At 45.2% G+C, this 26,059-nt stretch overlaps 1 protein-coding gene across 1 annotated transcript in view; it reads right to left on the reverse strand.

Moving 5' to 3' along the window:
• LOC121569617 (BAH and coiled-coil domain-containing protein 1) overlaps positions 1 to 26,059 on the reverse strand; it is a 105,174-nt gene that overhangs the window by 73,594 nt on the left and 5,521 nt on the right. Inside the window, exon 3 of the mRNA XM_041880765.2 lies at positions 299 to 436. Within this exon, the coding sequence (XP_041736699.2) occupies positions 299 to 436 (138 nt within the window). The remainder of the gene's footprint in view (positions 1 to 298; positions 437 to 26,059) is intronic.

Raw genomic sequence — 26,059 nt, forward strand, 5'->3', positions numbered from 1 at the left:
TTCCAAAGGTTGCAAGATTAAATACAGTAATAGAAAGTTGTTTTTAAGATTATTTTTTAAAGCCTATTCCAGACCTTAACCCTTACCTTAACCATTTGGAGTTCATGCCTAACATTAACTATTCAGAGTTCAATTTTGTGTCCAAAAGACACAAACCATATGCGTAGTTGTGTGTGTGTGTGTGTGTGTAGCAGGAATTGCACCGTTGGAGGTCTGTTAGCCCAGAGGGGCCCTGGTCTGAGAGGGGGGGGCTCCCGAAACACACGCATGCTTGTATGTGAGAGTGTGTGTGTCTTACCTTCATGTGAGTGGGGGAACCAGATGGGAGAGGCGCTGGAGTGAGGTCCTCCCCTGTAGGAGGGGGAGGAAGGGGATGCAGGGTGAGACGGGGGAGAGCCCAAACTGCTGGCCAGGAACGAGCCCATGAACGACGCACCTTAGTGAGAGAGAGAGAGTCATGTAAATACAGCTTCTTGTGTAGATACAGAGAAAGACTGTTTAACCTTGATCAAAACCTTTGACATGCACAATAACCCCACACATGCACACGCACACACACACCCTCACCCTTGACAGTCAAACCACTACAAAACACCCAAACAACCACAAGAAACCTCAACTGCCTCACATCTAAGATCCTGTCTCTGAACACACACATACTACACAAATAACCTTCTAACAGAACAGGGCCAATAATAATGTGATAGGATGGGATGTGAGGAGGGGCTGAAAGACTTAAATCTTCTTAAAGAGGGTACGAAGGGGTAGGGGGTAAGAGACTGAAGGGGAGAGGAAAGTGGCCATGGTCTGTGGACAAGGAGGTGGGTCAGTGGGGTGTTCTATTAGTACAGCTGTGGCATACACACGCACACCCTCTCGATCTAAATGGAGAAACCATATTATTTACCATCTATATTTTCACAGAGCGTAGACATAATAAACCTGACTTCTGAGTAAACCTGAAAGCTGTTTAAAGAAACGCTGACGACTTCCCCTCTCTCTCTCTCTCTCTCTCTCAGTGCCTTGCAAAAGTATTCATCCCCCTTGGCGTTTATCCTATTTTGTTGCATTACAACCTGTAATTTAAATTGATTTTTATTTGGATTTCATGTAATGGATATACACAAAATAGTCAAAATTGGTGAAGTGAAATGAAAAAAATAACTTGTTACATAAATTCTAGAAAATAAATAACGGGAAAGTGGTGCGTATTGTATTCACTCCGTTTGCTATGTAGCCCCTAAATAAGATCTGGTGCAACCAATTATCTTCAGAAGTCACATAATTAGTTAAATAAAGTCCACCTGTGTGCAATCTAAGTGTCACATGATCTCAGTATATATACACCTGTTCTGAAAGGCCCCAGAGTCTGCAACACCACTAAGCAAGGGGCACCACCAAGAAGCGGCACCATGAAGACCAAGGAGCTCTCCAAAGAGGTCAGGAACAAAGTTGTGGAGAAGTACAGATCAGGGATGAGTTATAAAAAAATATCAGAAACTTTGAACATCCCACGGAGCACCATTAAATCCATTATTAAAAAATTTAAAGAATATGGCACCACAAAAAACCTGCCAAGAGAGGGCCGCCCACCAAAACTCACAGACCAGGCAAGGAGGGCATTAATCAGAGAGGCAACAAAGAGACCATGAAGGAGCTACAAAGCTCCACAGCGGAGATTGGATTATCTGTCCATAGGACCACTTTAAGCCGTACACTCCACAGAGCTGGGCTTTATGGAAGAGTGGCCAGAAAAAAAGCCATTGCTTAAAGAAAAAAATAAGCAAACACGTTTGGTGTTCGCCAAAAGGCATGTGGGAGACTCCCCAAACATATGGAAGAAGGTACTCTGGTCAGATGAGACTAAAATTCAGCTTTTTTGCCATCAAGGAAAACGCTATGTCTGGCACAAACCCAACACCTCTCATCACCCTGAGAACACCATCCCCACAGTGAAGCATGGTGGTGGCAGCATCATGCTGTGGGGATGTTTTTCATCGGCAGGGACTGGGAAACTGGTCAGAATTGAAGAAATTATGGATAGCGCTAAATACAGGGAAATTCTTGAGGGAAACCTGTTTCAGTCTTCCAGAGATTTGAGACTGGGACGGAGGTTCACCTTTCAGCAGGACAATGACCCTAAGCATACTGCTAAAGCAACACTCGAGAATTGTTATGCATGCTCAAGTTTTCTGTTTTTTTGTCTTATTTCTTGTTTGTTTCACAATAACAAATATTTTGCATCTTCAAAGTGGTAGGCATGTTGTGTAAATCAAATGATACAAACCCCCCCAAAATCAATTTTAATTCCAGGTTGTAAGGCAACAAAATAGGAAAAATGCCAAGGGGGTGAATACTTTCGCAAGCAACTGTATGTTAACATTGCCAAAGCAAGTGAAGTAGATAGTAAACAAAAGTGAAATAAACAATAAATATTAACAGGAAAAATTACACTCAGAAGTTCCAAAAGAATAAAGACATTTCAAATGTCATATTATGTCTATATCCAGTATTGTAACAATGTGCAAATAGTTAAAGTACAAATGGGAAAATAAATAAACATAAATATGGGTTGTATTTACAATGGTGTTTGTTCTTCACTTGTTGCCCTTTTCTTGTGGCAACAGGTCACAAATCTTGCTGCTGTGATTGCACACTGTGGTATTTCACCCGATAGACATGGGAGTTTATCCAAATTGGATTTGTTTTCGAATTCTTTGTGGGTCTGTGTAATCTGAGGGAAGTATGTGTCTCTAATATGGTCATACATTTGGCAGGAGGTTAGGAAGTGCAGCTCAGTTTCCACCTCATTTTGTGGGCAGTGTGCACATAGCCTGTCTTCTCTTGAGAGCCAGGTCTGCATACGGCGGCCGTTCTCAATAGCAAGGCTATGCTCACTGAGTCTGTACATAGTCAAAGCTTTCCTTAAGTTTGAGTCAGTCACAGTGGTCAGGTATTCTGCCACTGTGTACTCTCTGTTTAGGGCCAAATAGCATTGTAGTTTGCTCTGTTTTTTTGTTAATTCTTTCCAATGTGTCAAGTAATTCTCTTTTTGTTTTCTCATGATTTGGTCGGGTCTAATTGTGTTGTTGTTCTGGGGCTCTGCGGGGTCTGTTTGTGTTTGTGAACAGAGCCCCAAGACCAGCTTACTTAGGGGACTCTTCTCCAAGTTAATCTCTCTGTAGGTGATGGCTTTGTTATGGAAGGTTTGGGAATCGCTTCCTTTTCAGTGGTTATAGAATTTAACGGCTCATTTCTGGATTTTGATAATTAGTGGGTATCGGCCTAATTCTGCTCTGCATGCATTATTTGGTGTTTTTCGTTGTACACAGAGGATATCTTTGCAGAATTCTGCATGCAGAGTCTCAATTTGGTGTTTGTCCCATTTTGTGAATTCTTGGTTGGCGAGCGGACCCCAGACCTCACAACCATAAAGGGCAATGGGTTCTATAACTGATTCAAGTATTTTTAGCCAGATCCTAATTGGTATGTCAAATGTTATGTTCCTTTTGATGGCGTAGAAGGCCCTTCTTGCCTTGTCTCTCAGATCGTTCACAGCTTTGTGGAAGTTACCTGTGGCGCTAATGTTTAGGCCAAGGTATGTATAGTTTTTTTGTTCTCTCTCTCTCTCTCTCTCTCTGTCTCCCTCCTCTTTTTGCATGGTTCATGTTTGTCCAAGGCTAGAGACTGAATGGACAAGAGGTGTGGCAGAGACTCAAATCAAATCAAATTGTATTTGTCATATGCTTCGTAAACAACAGGTGTAGACTAACAGTGAAACGCTTACGGGCCCTTCCCAACAATGCAGAGAGAATTTTTTTTTTAATAATAGAAAAATAATAAGACAAGGAATAAATACACAATGAGTAACGGTAACTTGGCTATATACACGGGGTACCAGTCGATGTGCAGGGGTACGAGGTAATTGAGGTGGATATGTACATATCGGTGGGCCAAGGAGTGCTGACTAGACACTCTCTTGCACTATTGACTCCCATCAGTCTCCTGAAGTTGTCAGATCACCACAGCCTCTCCAGAATAATAATAATATGGCATTTAGCAGACGCTTTTATCCAAAGTGTGCATACATTTTTACGTATGGGTGGTCCTGGGGATCGAACCCATTACCCTGGCGTTATGCTCTACCAATTGAGCTACAGAGGACCACATTATCATTTTACATTTTTAGTCATTTAGCAGACGCTCTTATCCAGAGCGACTTACAGTTAGTGAATACATATTATTATTTTTTTTATACTGGCCCCCCGTGGGAATCGAACCCACAACCCTGGCGTTGCAAACGCCATGCTCTATCAACTGAGCTACATCCCTGCCGGCCATTCCCTCCCCTACCCTGGACGACGCTGGGCCAATTGTGCGCCGCCCATGAGTCTCCCGGTCGCGGCCGGCTGCAACAGAGCCTGGATTCGAACCAGGATCTCTAGTGGCACAGTTAGCACTGCGATGCGGCGCCTTAGACCACTGCGCCACTCAGGAGATCATCAGAAAATCATCCACCCTTATGCTTTTCATTAGTTTGGACTTGCATGGCCCATATCCCCACATCCTGTTACTATGGTGAACATGGAAGGTTCACTCATCTCTTTACTTCCTGAAAGCCCATATATGGTTGCTCCTTCCACCGTGGGCTGGGTGAGGTCTAGCCAGAAGAACTCTGCGGTAATAACACTGGAACCATTTCTTCCTCTCCTAATGGAATAATCTGGGCCTGATTCTTCAACTTGAGAACTGACTAAACTGATGCCAGCAGGGACAGGAGATGTCGGTCCATGGACCAGGGGTTAGGAAAGGGTGGATGTAACGTCTCAGGGCACATGGTATTCTACAACCCACTGTTTCCCTTCTTTCTTTCAAAGCAGCATCTGACTCAGATCTGGAAAACAGTTGTCTGAGGGGGGGTTAAGGGAGGGGTAGAAGGATTACTTTATCCTATCCCAGGTATTCCTTAAAGAGGTGGGGTTTCAAATGTCTCCGGAAGGTGGCGAGTGACTCCGCTGTCCTGGCGTCGTGAGGGAGCTTGTTCCACCATTGGGGTGCCAGAGCAGCGAACAGTTTTGACTGGGCTGAGCGGGAACTATGCTTCCGCAGAGGAAGGGGAGCCAGCAGGCCAGAGGTGGATGAACGCAATGCCCTCGTTTGGGTGTAGGGACTGATCAGAGCCTGAAGGTACGGAGGTGCCGTTCCCCTCACAGCTCCATAGGCAAGCACCATGGTCTTGTAACAGATGCGAGTTTCAACTGGAAGCCAGTGGAGTGTGCGGAGGAGGGGGGTGACGTGAGAGAACTTGGGAAGGTTGAACACCAGACGGGCTGCGGCATTCTGGATGAGTTGTAGGGGTTTAATGGCACAGGCAGGGGAGCCCAGCCAACAGCGAGTTGCAGTAATCCAGACGGGAGATGACAAGTGCCTGGATTAGGACCTGTGCCGCTTCCTGTGTAAGGCAGGGTCGTACTCTCCGAATGTTGTAGAGCATGAACCTACAGGATCGGGTCACCGCCTTGATGTTAGCGGAGAACGACAGGGTGTTGTCCAGGGTCCAGCTGACGTAATGTTCTCTCTCTCCAGCTGACGTAATGTTCTCTCTCTCCAGCTGACGTAATGTTCTCTCTCTCCAGCTGACGTAATGTTCTCTCTCTCCAGCTGACGTAATGTTCTCTCTCTCCAGCTGACGTAATGTTCTCTCCCAGCTGACGTAATTCTCTCTCTCTCTCTCTCTCTCTCTCTCTCTCTGATGAAGTACCATGAATGAGTCAGGACTGTAGAATGATTCAAGGGGAAGAGCTGAAGGGAAAAGCAATCTAGGTCCTGTTTAACAAAAAGCCTCTCTTTTTCCTGGCTGTGTGTGCGTTTTTGTCAACACTGCTTGGCGCCTGCTCACATTTGTAGGGTGTGTGTGTGTGTGTGTGTGTGTGTAGTGTGTGTGTACCACTGCCACCTGATTTGAGTACTCCTGCCAGTTCCTTCACGTCAAAACATATCAGAAGGACCTGCCCTGACTCCGCCCCCTGACATATTCAAACACGCACACACACACACACACACACCCACACTGGGGGTGGTGTGCCAGGGCTGTGGGTGGTTGGAGCCAACTGTAAAGCAGTGAGCGGAACAGCACAGCTAAGAAGAATCAGAACCTCTGACACACACAGGGAGACACACACAGGGAGATACACACAGGGAAACACACACACACTATTTTTCCTATCTTTCCACTCCTATTCCAATATATATTTCTATCACTTTGTAAATTTGAATTCATTATTCCGCAGTATATTTGTGTCCATTGGAGGTAGTGTGTATCTGTGTTCAGTGGACAGAGACAGACAGAGAGACAGAGACAGACAGAGAGACAGGAGTGTGTATGTGTGTCTGTGTTCAGTGGACAGAGACAGTAGTGTGTATGTGTGTCTGTGTTCAGTGGAGCTAGCATGTGTCTGTGTTCAGTGGTCAGTATGTCAGTGTGGATAGAGGCACTGTTAATTGGCTAAAGTGACAATAGAACACGAGAGGATATTGATCTCCGATTGGCTGCTGATCGATTGAGTCTACCAACATCCCGTCTTCTTGGAGTGTGTGTGTGTGTGTGTGTGTGTGTGTGTCCATTGATCAGGTTCAGTCCATTCAAGCAAGAGTAGACTACTTGGAGGAAGGTTATTCAGAGTGAGCTAAACTGAAGGAAATTCCTCCCTTTTCTCTCTCTCTGTGTTTGAAAGTTTCACACAACTTCCCTCTCTCTTTTCTATCCTTTCACTTCCCTTCTCTCTCCGCCTCGCATAGTAGTGTGTATGTGTGTGTGAGAGAGACAGAGGGATGACAGTGACAGAGAGAGAGAGAGAGAGAGAGAGAGAGAGAGAGAGAGAGAGAGCATTGAATCCAATGACAATCCAAAGAAAAGAAAAGACGACTGGAGTGCAACTCAGACACACACACACATAGAAAAACATTGACCAACATTCGCCTCGAGCATGAGTAAGTAAGCACAAAAGCACACACCTAATGCATGTAGGCTCCCAACATTTAAAAAAAACATACATATTCTTAGAAGAAATATTGAAAAGGATAGCAGATGATGAACAAAGTGACAAGAATAGAAAGACAAAAAGGAGGAGAAATACTAAACCTGCAATCAAAGATAGAGAGAAGGAAGCAACAAAATAGAGTTTGGTTTTAATCAGCGAACAGCTAAATGCAGACAGGCACACACACAGGCACAATGAGTCCCCAAAGGATTAGGACCCAGGCGGCAGGGTGTGTGTGTGTGTGTGTATGTGTGCGTGTGTGTGCGCGTGTGTGTGTGTGTGGGTGTGTGTTTGTGTGTCCCACGAGACTGATTATCCATGAATGACTGATGACGGATCTTTGTTGTTTTTTTCTCTCTCTCTCTCTTTTCTTGTTTCCTCACCCTCTTTCTCTCTCTCTGCACTGGGGTGAGAGCTTTCAGGAGACAGGAACACACTCACAGATCTGCATGTATATTCAACAGAGGATCCTGAATATACTTAACGCTTTCATGTGTTACGGTGTAACGTTCCACGCTGTTCCACACAGTCACTTCCTTGCATGCACACACAAAATACACACTCGCTTAAACACACACACTTGCGCGCACACGCACATCTACACTGGCAGTCGATGGACCAAATAAACAACAGTTTATACTCAACCTTTATTCATTTAGGTAACATTTATTGCAATAAAATGTATTTTCCAATATGGAGTTGGTCAGACTGAACAGTTTACAGTCCATGCAGCAAAAAAGGCTAGAGAGATACAGATAGTATATATTATATATATTAGATATACAGTACATTTGATAAAGAGGTAATCATCGAGCACAGAAAGAAAATAAAGGAGAGAAGACAACAGAATAGAATGAAAGGATCATGCTCCCTCAACTTCAGGCAGATCCTCCATGCCCCTCTATCCTCACTGTTCCCCTATATTCCTTCACCTCTCTGTGAACCAAGGACCTCTCCATCCATCTAAGACCCTGACACTTTAACAGATAAACACTGCTCAATGGACAGCATTACAATATGAATGAGCAGAGCTGAGATGCAGCACACAGCGCTGACATTAACCAAATAAGAAGCGTACACATTTCAGCTGGAAAGGGACATTTCAGGGCCATATCAAGTGGCTATCTGCAGGTATTGAGGATTGCTGTAGTGAGGGTTGCCGTGGCTGCATCTCTGGACACTAGTGTGTGTTTCACGTGCCAGACCAGCCGCCCGAGAAGGAATATCGTCCTGAATGACATCATGTCTGTCGCTGTTAAATGATGTCATCGCTCTGGCTCATGTGAACAGTGGAAGCCTTGACCCCGAGGCAAGAGGTAGCTGTCCACAATAATACCATCAACCCCAGCTACTGCACGCACGCACATACACACACACACGCCTGCACGCACACACAGAAAAAATAAGAAGCACTTTTAGTGTTATGTTTTGCAGGCTGTTTAAAATGTCATTTTCCTCTCGTTCTCCGACTACAGAGGCTGCCTGATTTAGTGAGCTGGCCACAAGCCGAGAGACACCGGGACGGACTATTAATAACGAGGAGAGGGAGAGAGGGGGGGGGAAGAGGGATCTAGAAAGAGATTGAGAGAAACAGAGAAATACAGACAAGAGGGAGAGGGGGAAGAGAAGTCGAGGAAAGTCTTGCTGGTCTTTTCATTCATCTAGATCTGGAGTCATTACAGTCCAACAGTTCACATCCCAGAAAAAAAACGGGAGAAAAACTGACTGGTTCCATTACAGTGGGGGGAAAAAGTATTTAGTCAGCCACCAATTGTGCAAGTTCTCCCACTTAAAAAGATGAGAGAGGCCTGCAATTTTCATCATAGGTACAAGTCAACTATGACAGACAAACTGAGAAAAAAAATCCAGAAAATCACATTGTAGGATTTTTTATGAATTTATTTGCAAATTATGGTGGAAAATAAGTATTTGGTCACCTACAAACAAGCAAGATTTCTGGCTCTCACAGACCTGTAACTTCTTATTTAAGAGGCTCCTCTGTCCTCCACTCATTACCTGTATTAATGGCACCTGTTTGAACTTGTTATCAGTATAAAAGACACCTGTCCACAACCTCAAACAGTCACACTCCAAACTCCACTATGGCCAAGACCAAAGAGCTGTCAAAGGACACCAGAAACAAAATTGTAGACCTGCACCAGGCTGGGAAGACTGAATCTGCAATAGGTAAGCAGCTTGGTTTGAAGAAATCAACTGTGGGAGCAATTATTAGGAAATGGAAGACATACAAGACCACTGATAATCTCCCTCGATCTGGGGCTCCACGCAAGATCTCACCCCGTGGGGTCAAAATGATCACAAGAACGGTGAGCAAAAATCCCAGAACCACACGGGGGGGACCTAGTGAATGACCTGCAGAGAGCTGGGACCAAAGTAACAAAGCCTACCATCAGTAACACACTACGCTGCCAGGGACTCAAATCCTGCAGTGCCAGACGTGTCCCCCTGCTTAAGCCAGTACATGTCCAGGCCCGTCTGAAGTTTGCTAGAGTGCATTTGGATGATCCAAAAGAGGATTGGGAGAATGTCATATGGTCAGATGAAACCAAAATAGAACTTTTTTGGTAAAAACTCAACTCAGTCGTGTTTGGAGGACAAAGAATGCTGAGTTGCATCCAAAGAACACCATACCTACTGTGAAGCATGGGGGTGGAAACATCATGCTTTGGGGCTGTTTTTCTGCAAAGGGACCAGGACGACTGATCCATGTAAAGGAAAGAATGAATGGGGCCATGTATCGTGAGATTTTGAGTGAAAACCTCCTTCCATCAGCAAGGGCATTGAAGATGAAACGTGGCTGGGTCTTTCAGCATGACAATGATCCCAAACACACCGCCTAGGCAACGAAGGAGTGGCTTCGTAAGAAGCATTTCAAGGTCCTGGAGTGGCCTAGCCAGTCTCCAGATCTCAACCCCATAGAAAATCTTTGGAGGGAGTTGAAAGTCCGTGTTGCCCAGCGACAGCCCCAAAACATCACTGCTCTAGAGGAGATCTGCATGGAGGAATGGGCCAAAATACCAGCAACAGTGTGTGAAAACCTTGTGAAGAATTACAGAAAACGTTTGACCTGTGACATTGCCAACAAAGGGTATATAACAACGTTTTGAGAAACATTTGTTATTGACCAAATACTTATTTTCCACCATAATTTGCAAATACATTTATAAAAAATCCTACAATGTGATTTTCTGGATTACTTTTTCTCATTTTGTCTGTCATAGTTGACGTGTACCTATGATGAAAATTACAGGCCTCCCTCATCTTTTTAAGTGGGAGAACTTGCACAATTGGTGGCTGACTAAATACTTTTTTCCCCCACTGTACATTCGTTTTTTTCAATTGCTTAAGCACAATTTTGAAAACAGGGCCCGGTTTTTCAAACCCCTACACACAATTAGCACAACACTACACCAAAGTAGCACAACACCTCAGATCATCTGCAAAATGGAACACTTTTGTCAAAACTATACAATGTCTTATAAAAACCTTATTTTGTTGTCATAACATAAACCCAACTATCATATGGTCTGATTCTGTTTGAATCAGTTAAACACTCCTGTGCTCAACCTAAAACACTTTTAGCATTTACACAGAGAAAGTGTCAAAATAAATTCACCAACACCACATGACACCAATTGTGCAGACTAATGAAAATATTAATTTATTTTAATGTACTCAAGTCAGTCAATACTGAACATTTCAACAAAACATTCATAACAAAACATTTTCCAGTTTTTGTAAGCTTACAGTAATACTGTAACATAAATTACATATCCAGTCCAGTACCGAATAAAAAAGAAAAATAACCTAAACATCTCTCCGCCTAGCTGGATCTGGCCACAGGGCCTCGTCAACATCACAGGCTATATTTTCATTTGCAAGGCAACGTGGGAAGAATCTTTTGGAGTGACGAATCCACCCTTGTATGGATGCTGCTTCAATTTGATCACATGCTTCCACCATAGCTTGAATGAGAGCCATCTGGACATAGGGCCGGAGATCATTAACCTTCCACCGCCATGCTGAGAAGAACTCCTCGATGGGTTTTAGGAAGGGGGAGTATGGTGGAAGGTATTGAACTGTAAATTGTGGGTGTTGATGAAACCAGTTTTGGACCAGAGCAGAACGATGGAAAGCTACATTGTCCCAGACGACAATGTATTGCATCTGGTCCCTTTGGTTTGCTGCTGTGATAATATTGTGTAATCTGTCTAAAAATGTAAGAATGAGGTCAGTGTTGTAAGGACCCTAGTTGGCATGGCGGTGGAGGACCCCATTCTGTGTAATGGCAGCACAAAGGGTAATGTTACTCCCACGTTGCCCTGGTACATTGACAATAGCCCTGTGGCCAATGATGTTTCTTCCCCTTCTTCTCACTGTTGTCAGGTTAAATCCAGCCTCATCAATGTATATAAACTTATGCGGGACTTCCTCCGCATCCATTTGCAAAACTCTCTGAAATACAGCAAAAGATCACATTGTGTAGATCAATTTACTGTAGGTCTGCCATACAGTAAAATGGTTATGTGTGCAGTACACAATACTACAGTCAGTGAACAAAACGTACCACCACATATTCACGCCGCAGGCCTTTCACCCTGTCTGAATTTCTTTCAAATGGCACTTTATACAGTTGTTTCATCAGAACTTGATGTTTTTTAAGGATACAGGCTATTGTTGACAGAGAGACCTGTTGGACATTATTGAAAATTCGGTGATCATTGACAATATGGGCTTGAATTTCTCTAAGTCTGATTGCATTATTGGCCAAAACGAGGTTTATGATCTCTCTCTCTTGCTCCTGTGTGAATATGGGGCCCCTCCCTCCTTGGTGTTCTCGGCGTTCAATCCTATGTTGGCCAAACAAAATACATGTAGCTTACTGTAAAATGATACAGGAATAGATACCAAAACTGTTGATATAGTACATGCAGTAAGCTATGGATTTTCTGTTGACAGAAGATACGTTTCTCACCTGTGCTCTTGACGAAATGTCCGAACTATTGATGCCACCGTGTACCTGCTTAGGTTAGGCTGTACTCTCAGTCCAGCCTCCCTCAGTGTTAGTCCGTGGTTTATTACATGGTCCACAATTGTAGCACAAATTTCGTTATACAGATTTGGTTGTCTTCTTCTTTGTGCATGTCCTACCCCTCCTCCAGGTCTTCCTCTTCCTCTTCCTCTGACACCGTCAATTTTTTTTTGAAGACAGGTGAACTTACCTGTTGCCTTTTTATAGTGCTTAAACCTGATTGGTGTGTCTACAATTAAGCACCAGTGTGTGTGCACACCTGGTGGCTGTGTTTAACCAATTGGTTCATGGGTGTGTTCATTTGAAAGCCTTTGCTTTGAAATTGCAAGGAAATGACATCATGATACATTTCTGTGTCAATTGCATACAAGTGTGTTTAGTGTTTTGCAAATCACTGTGTGTAATGTTTTGCAAAAAGTGTGAAGCTGACAATGTGCTTACAGTTGTGCAAATCTAGGCCGGTGTTTTGCTCCTTGAATGTAAGGTTTTGCTAATTGTGGGAAAGTTTTAATTTTAGTGTGTAAGCAATTGAAAAAAACTGTAATACATACTATTTAGCAGTGCCACTGACAAACACACTACAGAACAGATGTGGAGTACAATTAATTAGTCATCCCATACAACAGTGTGCCACAGTACAACTGTGTGTGTGACTGACTGACTGGCTGGCTGGCTGGCTGGCTGACTGGCTGGCTGGCTGGCTGACTGGCTGACTGGCTGACTGACTGGCTTACTGGCTGACTGACTGACTGACTGACTGACTGACTGGCTGGCTGGCTGGCTGGCTGGCTGACTGGCTGACTGGCTGACTAGCTGACTGGCTGGCTGACTGGCTGGAGTGTAGTGCTATTTGAAGATGGCTGTACACTGGCTGGCTGACTGGCTGGCTGGCTGGCTGGCTGGCTGGCTGGCTGACTGGCTGACTGGCTAGCTGGCTGGCTGGAGCGTAGTAGCTATTTGAAGAACGCTGTACACTGTCTCTAACCGTGGGCTAAACCACATTATTGCCACCACCAACCCGCTGTACACTGTCTCTAAGCGTGGGCTAAACCACGTTATTGCCACCACCAACCCGCTGTACACTGTCTCTAAGCGTGGGCTAAACCACGCTATCTCCACCACCAACCCGCTGTACACTGTCTGTAAGTGTGGGCTAAACCACGCTATCTCCACCACCAACCCATTGTACACTGTCTGTAAGTGTGGGCTAAACCACGCTATCTCCACCACCAACCCGCTGTACACTGTCTGTAAGCGTGGGCTAAACCACGCTATCTCCACCACCAACGCGCTGTACACTGTCTGTAAGTGTGGGCTAAACCACGCTATCTCCACCACCAACCCGCTGTACACTGTCTGTAAGTGTGGGCTAAACCACGCTATCTCCACCACCAACCCGCTGTACACTGTCTGTAAGTGTGGGCTAAACCACGTTATCTCCACCACCAACCCGCTGTACACTGTCTGTAAGTGTGGGCTAAACCACGCTATCTCCACCACCAACCCGCTGTACACTGTCTGTAAGTGTGGGCTAAACCACGCTATCTCCACCACCAACCCGCTGTACACTGTCTGTAAGTGTGGGCTAAACCACGCTATCTCCACCACCAACCCGCTGTACACTGTCTGTAAGTGTGGGCTAAACCACGCTATCTCCACCACCAACCCGCTGTACACTGTCTGTAAGTGTGGGCTAAACCACGTTATCTCCACCACCAACCCGCTGTACACTGTCTGTAAGTGTGGGCTAAACCACGCTATCTCCACCACCAACCCGCTGTACACTGTCTGTAAGTGTGGGCTAAACCACGCTATCTCCACCACCAACCCGCTGTACACTGTCTGTAAGTGTGGGCTAAACCACGCTATCTCCACCACCAACCCGCTGTACACTGTCTGTAAGTGTGGGCTAAACCACGCTATCTCCACCACCAACCCGCTGTACACTGTCTGTAAGTGTGGGCTAAACCACGCTATCTCCACCACCAACCCGCTGTACACTGTCTGTAAGTGTGGGCTAAACCACGCTATCTCCACCACCAACCCGCTGTACACTGTCTGTAAGTGTGGGCTAAACCACGCTATCTCCACCACCAACCCGCTGTACACTGTCTGTAAGTGTGGGCTAAACCACGCTATCTCCAACACCAACCCGCTGTACACTGTCTGTAAGTGTGGGCTAAACCACGTTATCTCCACCACCAACCCGCTAACGCTACCACCCCCATCTCCAGCTCCAGAGAGGGGGTTGCCTCGCCTGCCATGTCCCAGATGAAGGCTTCTCCCCTAGGGAGGACAGTGAGTGGGGCTGGCTGACTGGCTGGATGACTGGCTGACTGGCTGACTAGCCGACTGGCTGACTGACTGGCTGGAGTGTAGCAGCTATTTGAAGAGTGCTGTATCTCCACCACCAACCCGCTGTACACTGGCTGGCTGGCTGACTGGTTGACTGGCTGGCTGGAGCGTAGTAGCTATTTGAAGAGCGCTGTACACTGTCGCTAAGCGTGGCTAAACCACATTATCTCCACCACCAACCCGCTGTACACTGTCTCTAAGCGTGGGCTAAACCACGTTATCTCCACCACCAAGCCGCTGTACACTGTCTCTAAGCGTGGGCTAAACCACGTTATCTCCACCACCAACCCGCTGTACACTGTCTCTAAGCGTGGGCTAAACCACGTTATCTCCAACACCAACCCGCTAACGCTACCACCACCATCTCCAGCTCCAGAGAGGGGGTTGCCTCGCCTGCCATGTCCCAGATGAAGGCTTCTCCCCTAGGGAGGACAGTGAGTGGGGCTGGGGCCTGTCTCTGTCTCTGCCTGTGGCTAGGCTGATCTGCTGACTCATCACTGACACACACACACACACACTGCAGAGACGCTCGGATGAGTTGCCGGGAACGACGGTCGGTGCCGTCAGGCAGCGATAATCTGACTGGATTATCAACCAGGTGGAAACGCTCAGCCACACTCACTCTCTCTCTTCCCCCTCTCCACTCCTCCTTTCCCTCTCTCCTCCTAGCCTCCCCGCTCCACTCTCCCTCCATCCTCACCCTCCTGCTGTTTTATTCCCACTCTCCCTCCATCCTCACCCTCACTCCCTCCCTATGTTCTCTCCCCTCTCTCCATTCTACTGCTCTCTCCCTTCATCTAGTTAACTCCTCTCTTACTCCTCCTTTCTCACTCATCCCTTTATCCTTTCTTTATATGTCCATTCCTCTCCTCCTCCTCCTCCTCTCCTCCTCCTCCTCCAAGTATTACAACAATGTGAACAGAAATCACCAGTTGTGAGTCCTGTGGTGGGGGATCAGGGCTGGTGTGTCGGGTTATAGAGAGACACACAGTACACCTACTCCCTGCTCCTTAGAGGACACTATAGAGGACACAGGACTGTTCATTACACCTTCTCCCTAGAAGACTGTTAATTACACCTGCTCCCTAGAGGACTGTTCATTACACCTTCTCCCTAGAGGACTGTTAATTAAACCTTCTCCCTAGAGGACTATTCATTACACATTCTCCCTGGAGGACTGTTCATTACACCTTCTCCCTAGAGGACTTGCATTACACCTTCTCCCTATAGGACTGTTCATTACACCTTCTCCCTAGAGGACTGTGCATTACACCTGCTCCCTAGAGGACTGTTCATTACACCTGCTCCCTAGAGGACTGTGCATTACACCTGCTCCCTAGAGGACTGTTCATTACACCTGCTCCCTAGAGGACTGTTCATTACACCTTCTCCCTAGAGGACTGTTCATTACACCTTCTCCCTAGAGGACTGTTCATTACACCTTATACCTGGAGGACTGTTCCTTACACCTGCTCCCTACAGGACTGTGCATTACACCTTCTCCATAGAGGACTGTTCATTACACCTTCTCACTGGAGGACTGTTCATTACACCTGCTCCCTAAAGGACTGTTCATTACACCTTCTCCCTAGAGGACTGTGTATTACAACTTCTCCCAAGAGGACTGTTCATTACATCTTCTCCCTAGTGGACTGTTCATTACACTTTCTCCCTAGAGGACTGTTCATTACACCTTCTCCCCAGAGGACTGTTCATTACACCTTCTCCCAAGAGGACTGTTCATTATACTTTCTCCCTAGAGGACTGTGTATTACAACTTCTCCCAAGAGGACTGTTCATTACGTCTTCTCCTTAAGTGGACTGTTCATTACATCTTCTCCCTAGAGGATTGTTCATTACACCTTCTCCCAAGAGGACTGTGCATTACACCTGCTCCCTAGAGGACTGTGTATTACTCCTTCTCCGAAGAGGACTGTTCATTACACCTTCTCACTAGAGGTCTGTTCATTACACCTTCTCCCTAGAGGACTGTTCATTACACCTGCTCCCAAGAGGACTGTTCATTACATCTTCTCCCTAGAGGACTGTGTATTACACCTGCTCCCCAGAGGACTGTTCATTACACCTTCTTCCTAGAGGACTGTTCATTACACCTGCTCCCTACAGGACTGTGATTTACACCTGCTTCCTAGAGGACTGTTCATTACACCTGCTCCCTAGAGGACTGTGCATTACACCTGCTCCCTAGAGGACTGTTCATTACACCTTCTCCCTAGAGGACTGTTCATTACACCTGCTCCCTGCTCCCTAGAGGACTGTTCATTACACCTTCTCCCTAGAGGACTGTTCATTACACCTGCTCCCAAGAGGACTGTTCATTACATCTTCTCCCTAGAGGACTGTGTATTACACCTGCTCCCCAGAGGACTGTTCATTACACCTTCTTCCTAGAGGACTGTTCATTACACCTGCTCCCTAGAGGACTGTGCATTACACCTGCTCCCTAGAGGTCTGTTCATTACATCTTCTCCCTAGAGGACTGTTCATTACACCTTCTCCCTAGAAGACTGTGCATTACACCTTCTCCCTAGAGGACTGTTCATTACACCTGCTCCCTAGTGGACTGTTCATTACACCTGCTCCTTAGAGGACTGTGCATTACACCTTCTCCCTGGAGGACTGTTCATTACACCTTCTCCCTAGAGGACTGTTCATTACACCTTATACCTGGAGGACTGTTTATTACACCTGGTCCCTAGAGGACTGTGCATTACACCTGCTCCCTAGAGGACTGTTCATTACACCTTCTCCATAGAGGACTGTTCATTACACCTTCTCCCCAGAGGACTGTTCATTACACCTTCTCCCTAGAGGACTGTTCATTACACCTGCTCCCTAGAGGACTGTTCATTACACCTTCTCCATAGAGGACTGTTCATTACACCTCCTCCCTGCTCCCTAGAGGACTGTTCATTACACCTTCTCCCTGGAGGACTGTTCATTACACCTGCTCCCTAAAGGACTGTTCATTACACTTCTCCCTAGATGACTGTTCAATACACCTTCTCCCCAGAGGACTGTTCATTACACCTTCTCCCAAGAGGACTGTTCATTACACCTTCTCCCTAGAGGACTGTGTATTAAAACTTCTCCCAAGAGGACTGTTCATTACATCTTCTCCCTAGTGGACTGTTCATTACATTTTCTCCCTATAGGACTGTTCATTACACCTTCTCCCAAGAGGACTGTGCATTATACCTTCTCTCTAGAGGACTGTGTATTACACCTTCTCCCAAGAGGACTGTTCATTACACCTTCTCCATAGAGGTCTGTTCATTACACCTTCTCCCTAGAGGACTGTTCATTACACCTGCTCCCAAGAGGACTGTTCATTACATCTTCTCCCTAGAGGACTGTGTATTACACCTGCTCCCCAGAGGACTGTTCATTACACATTCTTCCTAGAGGACTGTTCATTACACCTGCTCCCTACAGGACTGTGATTTACACCTGCTTCCTAGAGGACTGTTCATTACACTTTCTCCCTACAGGACTGTTCATTACACCTTCTCCCAAGAGGACTGTTCATTACACCTGCTCCCTAGAGGACTGTATATTACACCTTCTCCCTAGAGGACTGTTCATTACACTTTCTCCCTAGAGGACTGTTCATTACACCTGCTCCCTGCTCCCTGCTCCCTAGAGGACTGTTCATTACACCTTCTCCCTAGAGGACTGTTCATTACACCTGCTCCCAAGAGGACTGTTCATTACATCTTCTCCCTAGAGGACTGTGTATTACACCTGCTCCCCAGAGGACTGTTCATTACACCTGCTCCCTAGAGGACTGTGCATTACACCTGCTCCCTAGAGGACTGTTCATTACACCTTCTCCATAGAGGACTGTTCATAACACCTTCTCCCCAGAGGACTGTTCATTACACCTTCTCCCTAGAGGACTGTTCATTACACCTGCTCCCTAGAGGACTGTTCATTACACCTTCTCCATAGAGGACTGTTCATTACACCTCCTCCCTGCTCTCTAGAGGACTGTTCATTACATATTCTCCCTGGAGGACTGTTCATTACACCTGCTCCCTAAAGGACTGTTCATTACACTTTCTCCCTAGAGGACTGTTCATTACACCTTCTCCCCAGAGGACTGTTCATTACACCTTCTCCCAAGAGGACTGTTCATTACACCTTCTCCCTAGTGGACTGTTCATTACACCTTCTCCCAAGAGGACTGTTCATTACACCTTCTCCCTAGAGGTCTGTTCATTACACCTTCTCCCTAGAGGACTGTTCATTACACATGCTCCCAAGAGGACTGTGCATTACATCTTCTCCCTAGAGGACTGTGTATTACACCTACTCCCCAGAGGACTGTTCATTACACCTTCTTCCCAGAGGACTGTTCATTACACCTGCTCCCTAGAGGACTGTGATTTACACCTGCTTCCTAGAGGACTGTTCATTACACCTTCTCCCTACAGGACTGTTAATTACACCTTATCCCAAGAGGACTGTTCATTACACCTGCTCCCTAGAGGACTGTGCATTACACCTGCTCCCTAGAGGACAGTTCATTACACCTTCTCCCTAGAGGACTGTGCATTACACCTGCTCCATAGAGGACTGTTCATTACACCTGCTCCATAGAGGACTGTGCATTACACCTGCTCCCTAGAGGACTGTTCATTACACCGTCTCCCTATAGGACTGTTCATTACACCTGCTCCCTGCTCCCTTCTCCCTAGAGGACTGTTCATTACCCCTGATCCCTGGTCCCTAGAGGACTGTTCATTACACCTGCTTCCTAGAGGACTGTTCATTACACCTTCTCCCTAGAGGACTGTTCATTACACCTCCTCCCTAGAGGACTGTGCATTACAGCTTCTCCCTAGAGGACTGTTCATTACACCTTCTCCCTAGGGGACTGTTCATTACCCCTGATCCCTGGTCCCTAGAGGACTGTTCACTACACCTTCCCCCTTGAGGACTGTTCATTACACCTTCTCCATAGAGGACTGTTCATTACACTTTCTCCCTAGAGGACTGTTCATTACACCTTTCCCTAGAGGACTGTTCATTACACCTTCTCCCTAGAGGACTGTTCAGTACTCCTTCTCCCTAGAAGACTGTTCATAACACCTTCTCCCTAGAATACTTTTCATTACACTTTCTCCCTGCTCCCTAGAGGACTGTTCATTACACCATATTCTTACTCCCTAGAGGACTGCTCATTACACCTTCTCCCTAGAGGACTGTTCATTACACTTTCTCCCTAGAGGACTGTTCATTACACCTTTCCATAGAGGACTGTTCATTACACCTTCTCCCTAGAGGACTGTTCAGTACTCCTTCTCCCTAGAAGACTGTTCATAACACCTTCTCCCTATAATACTTTTCATTACACTTTCTCCCTGCTCCCTATAGGACTGTTCATCACACCTTCCCTCTCCTTCCTAGAGGACTATTCATTACACCTTCTCCCTGTTCCCTAGAGGGTTGTTCATTACACCTTCTCCCTGCTCTATAGAGGACTGTTCATTATACCTTCTCCCTAGAGGACTGTTCATTACATCTTCTCCCTAGAGGACTATTCATTACACCTTCTTCCTGTTCCCTAGAGGATTGTTCATTACACCTTCTCCCTGCTCTATAGAGGACTGTTCATCACACCTTCTTCCTAATCCCTAGATGACTGTTCATTACACCTTCTCCCTAGCGCTGTTCATTACACCTTCTTCCTAGAGGACTGTTCATTACAACTTCTTCCTACTCCGTAGAGGACTGTTCATTACACCTTCTCCCTGCTCACTAGAGGACTGTTCATCACACCTTCTTCCTAATCCCTAGATGACTGTTCATTACACCTTCTCCCTAGCGCTGTTCATTACACCTTCTCCCTAGAGGACTGTTCATTACACCTTCTCCCTAGATGACTGTTCATTACACCTTCCCCCTTCTCCCTAGAGGACTGTTCATTACACCTTCTCCCTACTCCCATAGAGCAGTTGTTCCCAAACTGTGTGTCGGCAGGGGGGGTGTGCCCCCCAATGAAACAATATAGATATATATTTTAAGGAACTCAGTCCATCTTTCAACTTACTCTAGAAAGTTGTAATAGTAGAATGCACAAGTTGCAATTTATGAATTGGGTAGTGCATCATCGGTTCCTCTTGTCATGTTAGTCATTGCATACCTTAAAGAGCTATTTATAACTTGTCAGAAATGTCCAGATCAACTAGCCCATGTCAGCTAATGTTTTTTAGCTAGGTTTTTTTAGCCCATAGATATTGTTGTAATGTTTGAGTCACTCAAATATCACATGAATACACATTAGACATGGCAAAATGTATAGAACTGCAACAAAAAATTGCTTTAAAGCTATAAACCTGCAAAATGTTCTCTGCACCCCGTGGCAACGTGTGTAAAATTGCAGGAAATAAGCTTTAAACTTCCAAAATTGTATCTCCGCAAACAAGTGTGAACAGTTTGTGTCATGTGCCCTGTGTAGCTCAGTTGGTAGAGCATGGCACTTGCAACTCCAGGGTTGTGGGTTCGTTTCCCATGGGGGGGCAGTATGAAAAAAGTATGAAAATGTATGCACTCACTAACTGTAAGTCGCTCTGGATAAGAGCGTCTGCTAAATGACTAAAATGTAAAATGTAATGAACATTGCTTGTGTCCATAGAAATAGATGTGGCTGTGCGCGCGTGCAGGGGGTGCGCGGGATGTTCCCCAATGCTGGAAGGGGGGCCTGAGTGAAAAAGTTTGGGAACCCCTGCCGTAGAGGAACTATTCTAGATTCATGGCTAGCCTTAACTATGATCAGAGGACATTCTCCTCCATTGTTCTAAAGGCAGAGACAGACAGACAGATAGTCACACACCCTTATCTCCAACACACACCACCCCAGAGAGGGAGACAAGTCTCTCCTTTCACTAACCCTATGTGTCTGGTCTACCTCTCAGGCAGACAGGCAGACAGACAGGTAGACAGGGAGACAGGTAGACAAAACACGCTAACTACTCTGCCATTGGATAGGGGGGAGAGAGAGAACTGGGTGTCGCTTCTCTGTAACCGTGGCGATCAAAGTCATTGCACCCGAGGCTACAGCGCATCAAACACCTTAGCCAATCAGCTTGCTCACTGGCTCTGAGTCCCAACGAGGCATCAGGATGACTGGACAGGGCTGCGGAGTGTGAGACAGCGTCCGATACACACATCACACACACGACACACACGACACACACCCACACACGAATACCCTACACACACACACACAGCAAACACACACAGACAGGACAGTGTAGGAGCCAGTACATAACGAGACAGCACTTACAGATAAAGGAAGAGAGAGCGAGAGAAAAAGGAGAAGAAGAGAGAGAGGAAAAGGAGAAGAAGAGAGAGAGGAAAAGCAAGAGATTAAAGAAAGAGAGAGCCAACGAGGGTCTGACAGTCAGGTCTGCAGGTCTCTCTGAAACATGATTATTACAGCACTAATTCTGAGCTGCTACAGATAGGAAACCCCTGTCTGTGCAGCCGGCTTTCAGGGTGTGTGTGCGTGTGTGTGTGTGCTTGTGATGCATGCTTGTGTGCTTGTGATGTACAGTTGAAGTCAGAAGTTTACATACACCTTAGCCAAATACATTTAAACTCTGTTTTTCACAATTCCTGACATTTAATCCTAGTAAAAATTCCCTGTCTTAGGTCAGTTAGGATCACCACTTTATTTTAAGAATGTGAAATGTCAGAATAATAGTAGAGTGAATGATTTATTTCAGCTTTTATTTATTTCCCAGTGGGTCAGAAGATTACATACACTCAATTAGTATTTGGTAGCATTGCCTTTAAATTCTTTAACTTGGGTCAAACGTTTCGGGTAGCCTTCCACAAGCTTCCCACAATAAATTGGGTGAATTTTGGCCCATTCCTCCTGACAGAGCTGGTGTAACTGAGTCAGGTTTGTAGGCCTCCTTGCTCGCACATGCTTTTTCAGTTCTGCCCACAAATATTCTATAGGATTGAGGTCAGGACTTTTTGATGGCCAGTCCAATACCTTGACTTTGTTGTCCTTAAGCCATTTTGCCACAACTTTGGAAGTGTGCTTGGGGTCATTGTCCATTTGGAAGACCCATTTGCGACCAAGCTTTAACTTCCTGACTGATGTCTTGAGATGTTGCTTCAGTATATCCACATGATGCCATCTATTTTGTGAAGTGCACCAGTCCCTCCTGCAGCAAAGCACCCCCACAGCATGATGCTGCCACCCCGTGCTTCACGGTTGGGATGGTGTTCTTCGGCTTGCAAGCGTCCCCCCTTTTCCTCCAAACATAACGATGGTCATTATGGCCAAACAGTTCTATTTTTCTTTCATCAGACCAGAGGACATTTCTCCAAAAAGTACAATCTTTGTCCCCATGTGCAGTTGCAAACCGTAGTCTGGCTTTTTTATGGCGGTTTTGGAGCAGTGGCTTCTTCCTTGCTGAGTGGCCTTTCAGGCTATGTCGATATAGGACTCGTTTTACTGTGGATATAGATACTTTTGTACCTGTTTCCTCCAGCATCTTCACAAGGTCCTTTGCTGTTGTTCTGGGATTGATTTGCACTTTTCGCACCAAAGTACGTTCATCTCTAGGAGACAGAATGCACCTCCTTCCTGAGCGGTATGACGGATGTGTGGTCCCATGGTGTTTATACTTGCGTACTATTGTTTGTACAGATGAACGTGGTACCTTCAGGCGTTTGGAAATTGCTCCCAAGGATGAACCAGACTTGTGGAGGTCTACAGTTGTTTTTCTGAGTTCTTGGCTGATTTATTTTGATATTCCCATGATGTCAAGCAAAGAGGCACTGAGTTTGAAGATAGGCCTTGAAATACATCCACAGGAACACCTTTAATTGACTCAAATGATGTCAATTAGCCTATCAGAAGCTTCTAAAGCCATGACATCATTTTCTGGAATTTTCCAAGCTGTTTAAAGGCATAGTCAACTTAGTGTTTGTAAACTTCTGACCCACTGGAATTGTGATACAGTGAATTATAAGTGAAATAATCTGTCTGTAAATAATTGTTGGAAAATGACTTGTGTCATGCACAAAGTAGATGTCCTAACCGACTTGCCAAAACTATAGTTTGTTAAAAATAAATTAGTGGAGTGGTTGAAAAACGAGTTTTCATGACTCCAACCTAAGTGTATGTAAACTTCCGACTTCAACTGTAGCTTTGAGGGCACAATTACTACATCAGTGTCGGCCTCTTTCACACCTTCATAGAAGTGACACACCTGTGCAAGGAAGCTCAGCCACACCCTCCATGATACAGACAGCACACCTGTTCAACTATACACCTACCTACAGACTAGACACAACCCTCACCTGCATTGAAACAACTACAGCCTAGAGGGGGGAGGGGGAGAGAGAGAGAGAGAGAGAGAGAGAGCGAGGAGAGAGAGAGAGAGAGAGAGAGAGAGAGAGAGAGAGAGAGAGAGAGAGAGAGAGAGAGAGAGAGAGAGAGAGAGAGAGAGAGAGAGAGAAGAAATGCAGATGAGAAAAAACCTCATCATGCACAACAGACACCATGCTGATCCTTATAAGGACGTGGACGTTATAGATGGATCATATTACAGATTTAGAAAAAAATATGATGACAAAAGAAGGAAATTGACATTTTTCCTCTCCATATCTAAAAATGAGATTCTGGAATTACCCTCCTGGAACAGCAAAACATTGGTGAACTTGTGTGTGTGTGTTTTGGGGGGAGTAGTGCCAGGAAGAGGAGGTCTAAACCCTTTCCTCCTCCCCCTGACTCCCCCGCCTGCCCTGCCTGCACCGCACATCACATCAACCCCCTGCCCAGTGGCCTAGGGCCAGGCAGACAGCTATCTGAATCTCAAGAGGTGCCCAACACAAAGTGGCCCCCTCCCCAGCCCCCTTACAACAGAACCCCATCCAAAAAACAATGCCCATCAGAATGTCAGTCAGCCATCAACAATAATGAAGCAATACTGAAGCACTGGCATTCTAAATATAATAACATACAATGTGAAGCTTTTTGAGACTATATAAATGCTAAAAGAATATATAAATGCTAAAAGACTATACAAATGTAATTCATATAGTTGTTATTATGCTAAAAGAATATATAAATGCTAAAAGACTATACAAATGTAATTCATATAGTTGTTATTATTAAAATAATACTCTGTGGTAGGATAACAGCCTCACCAGCAAACTGACCAATACAGGACAAGAAAAGAGAGCAGCTAATTCCTAACGCTCTCAAATACACAGCTTAATACCATGTGCTGCTGTAAAATGCTCATAATGGTGATGAGAATAAATTCAGTCTGTATTTAATTGTCCATTTAACCATAATGTTCATTTTTACTTTATTCAATCTTTATTCAACCTTTATTCAAAAGGTATAGTCATTAAATGTGTATTTACAAAGACGGCCTGGCATATCTTGTAGGCCATTCATTTTTATCTTGTAGATATAAGGCCAATATGCAGTCTAGGATGTCCTTTACTGTGGGCTAATGAATCTCGGCTATTACAGGAAAAACTAAACGATTCAAATGCCTAATTTAATTGATAGGCGTAATGTATTTAGACCAACATCTATAGCTCGAAAAGTAATTTTCATAACTATAACGACAACAACACGGGTTCTTATCTCATCGTTTAATAAGCAATTAATGTGATTTCACTCAAGACACATATATTTTATATTTCTACACGCATCCGCTCGGTTTTACGATTCACTACATGATTAGGTGCAGCAGACACCCCTCCCCCAGTCTTCACTTACACACACACACACCTTCACTCCTCCTCCTCCTTTAGGGCAGGATACCGAAGCTACTTGTTAAAATCTAATGCATGCACTGTCAAACCATTCTCGCCCGTCACGTCCGCGCTCACTATAGAAACCGGATTGTCTGGTATTAAGCGCACCTCTATAAACGCGAGCTCCTCTCCACTCCCACCGACTGACCCCCGGTCTCGGGACAGTCCCGGGGACTCATCGAGGACGGAAAGGAACGCACCAGCTCGCACTTCACTCCTCCACAAGCACCACGCTCAGGCGAATAGGTCTACAGTAGCCTACGCACATACAACAATCATTTTAGAAAAGAACAAACGGTAAATGAGGCATTATAAAGTTACAAATGGATTAAAAGCCATTTATAAAATTACGGGGGGGTGAAACTATCAAACTTCATTTGGCAAGATTCCATGTCACCTGAAAGCAAATCAATTATAGTAGGCCTAATAATCCCTTACTATTTCTGAATAATCCCATATTATTTCTGAATTATGTAATAATCTATGTTATATAATACACTATCTACAAATAACGTTGTATTTTGTGTTCTAACTAGAAATCGTATTGTCTAGAATAGGCCTAGTCTCACTAAATCTGTAATTTAACAAATTACGCCAATTTTTTTGTAAGAAACAGCGCTATAAACGGTTCAATAAAATATTGACTAAAACTGCAACATAAAATATCTAAAGAGTCCACAGCAATTACTAATTTCCAGAATGACCACATCGTCTAACTCGTTTCCTTTTCCAATAAACTCTCGTTCGTCCCTGACAAACGGCAGGGTTACGTTTACAACCGTAGACACGC

The sequence above is a fragment of the Coregonus clupeaformis genome, chromosome 1 (genome assembly GCF_020615455.1).
Source record: "Coregonus clupeaformis isolate EN_2021a chromosome 1, ASM2061545v1, whole genome shotgun sequence".
NCBI lineage: Eukaryota > Metazoa > Chordata > Actinopteri > Salmoniformes > Salmonidae > Coregonus > Coregonus clupeaformis.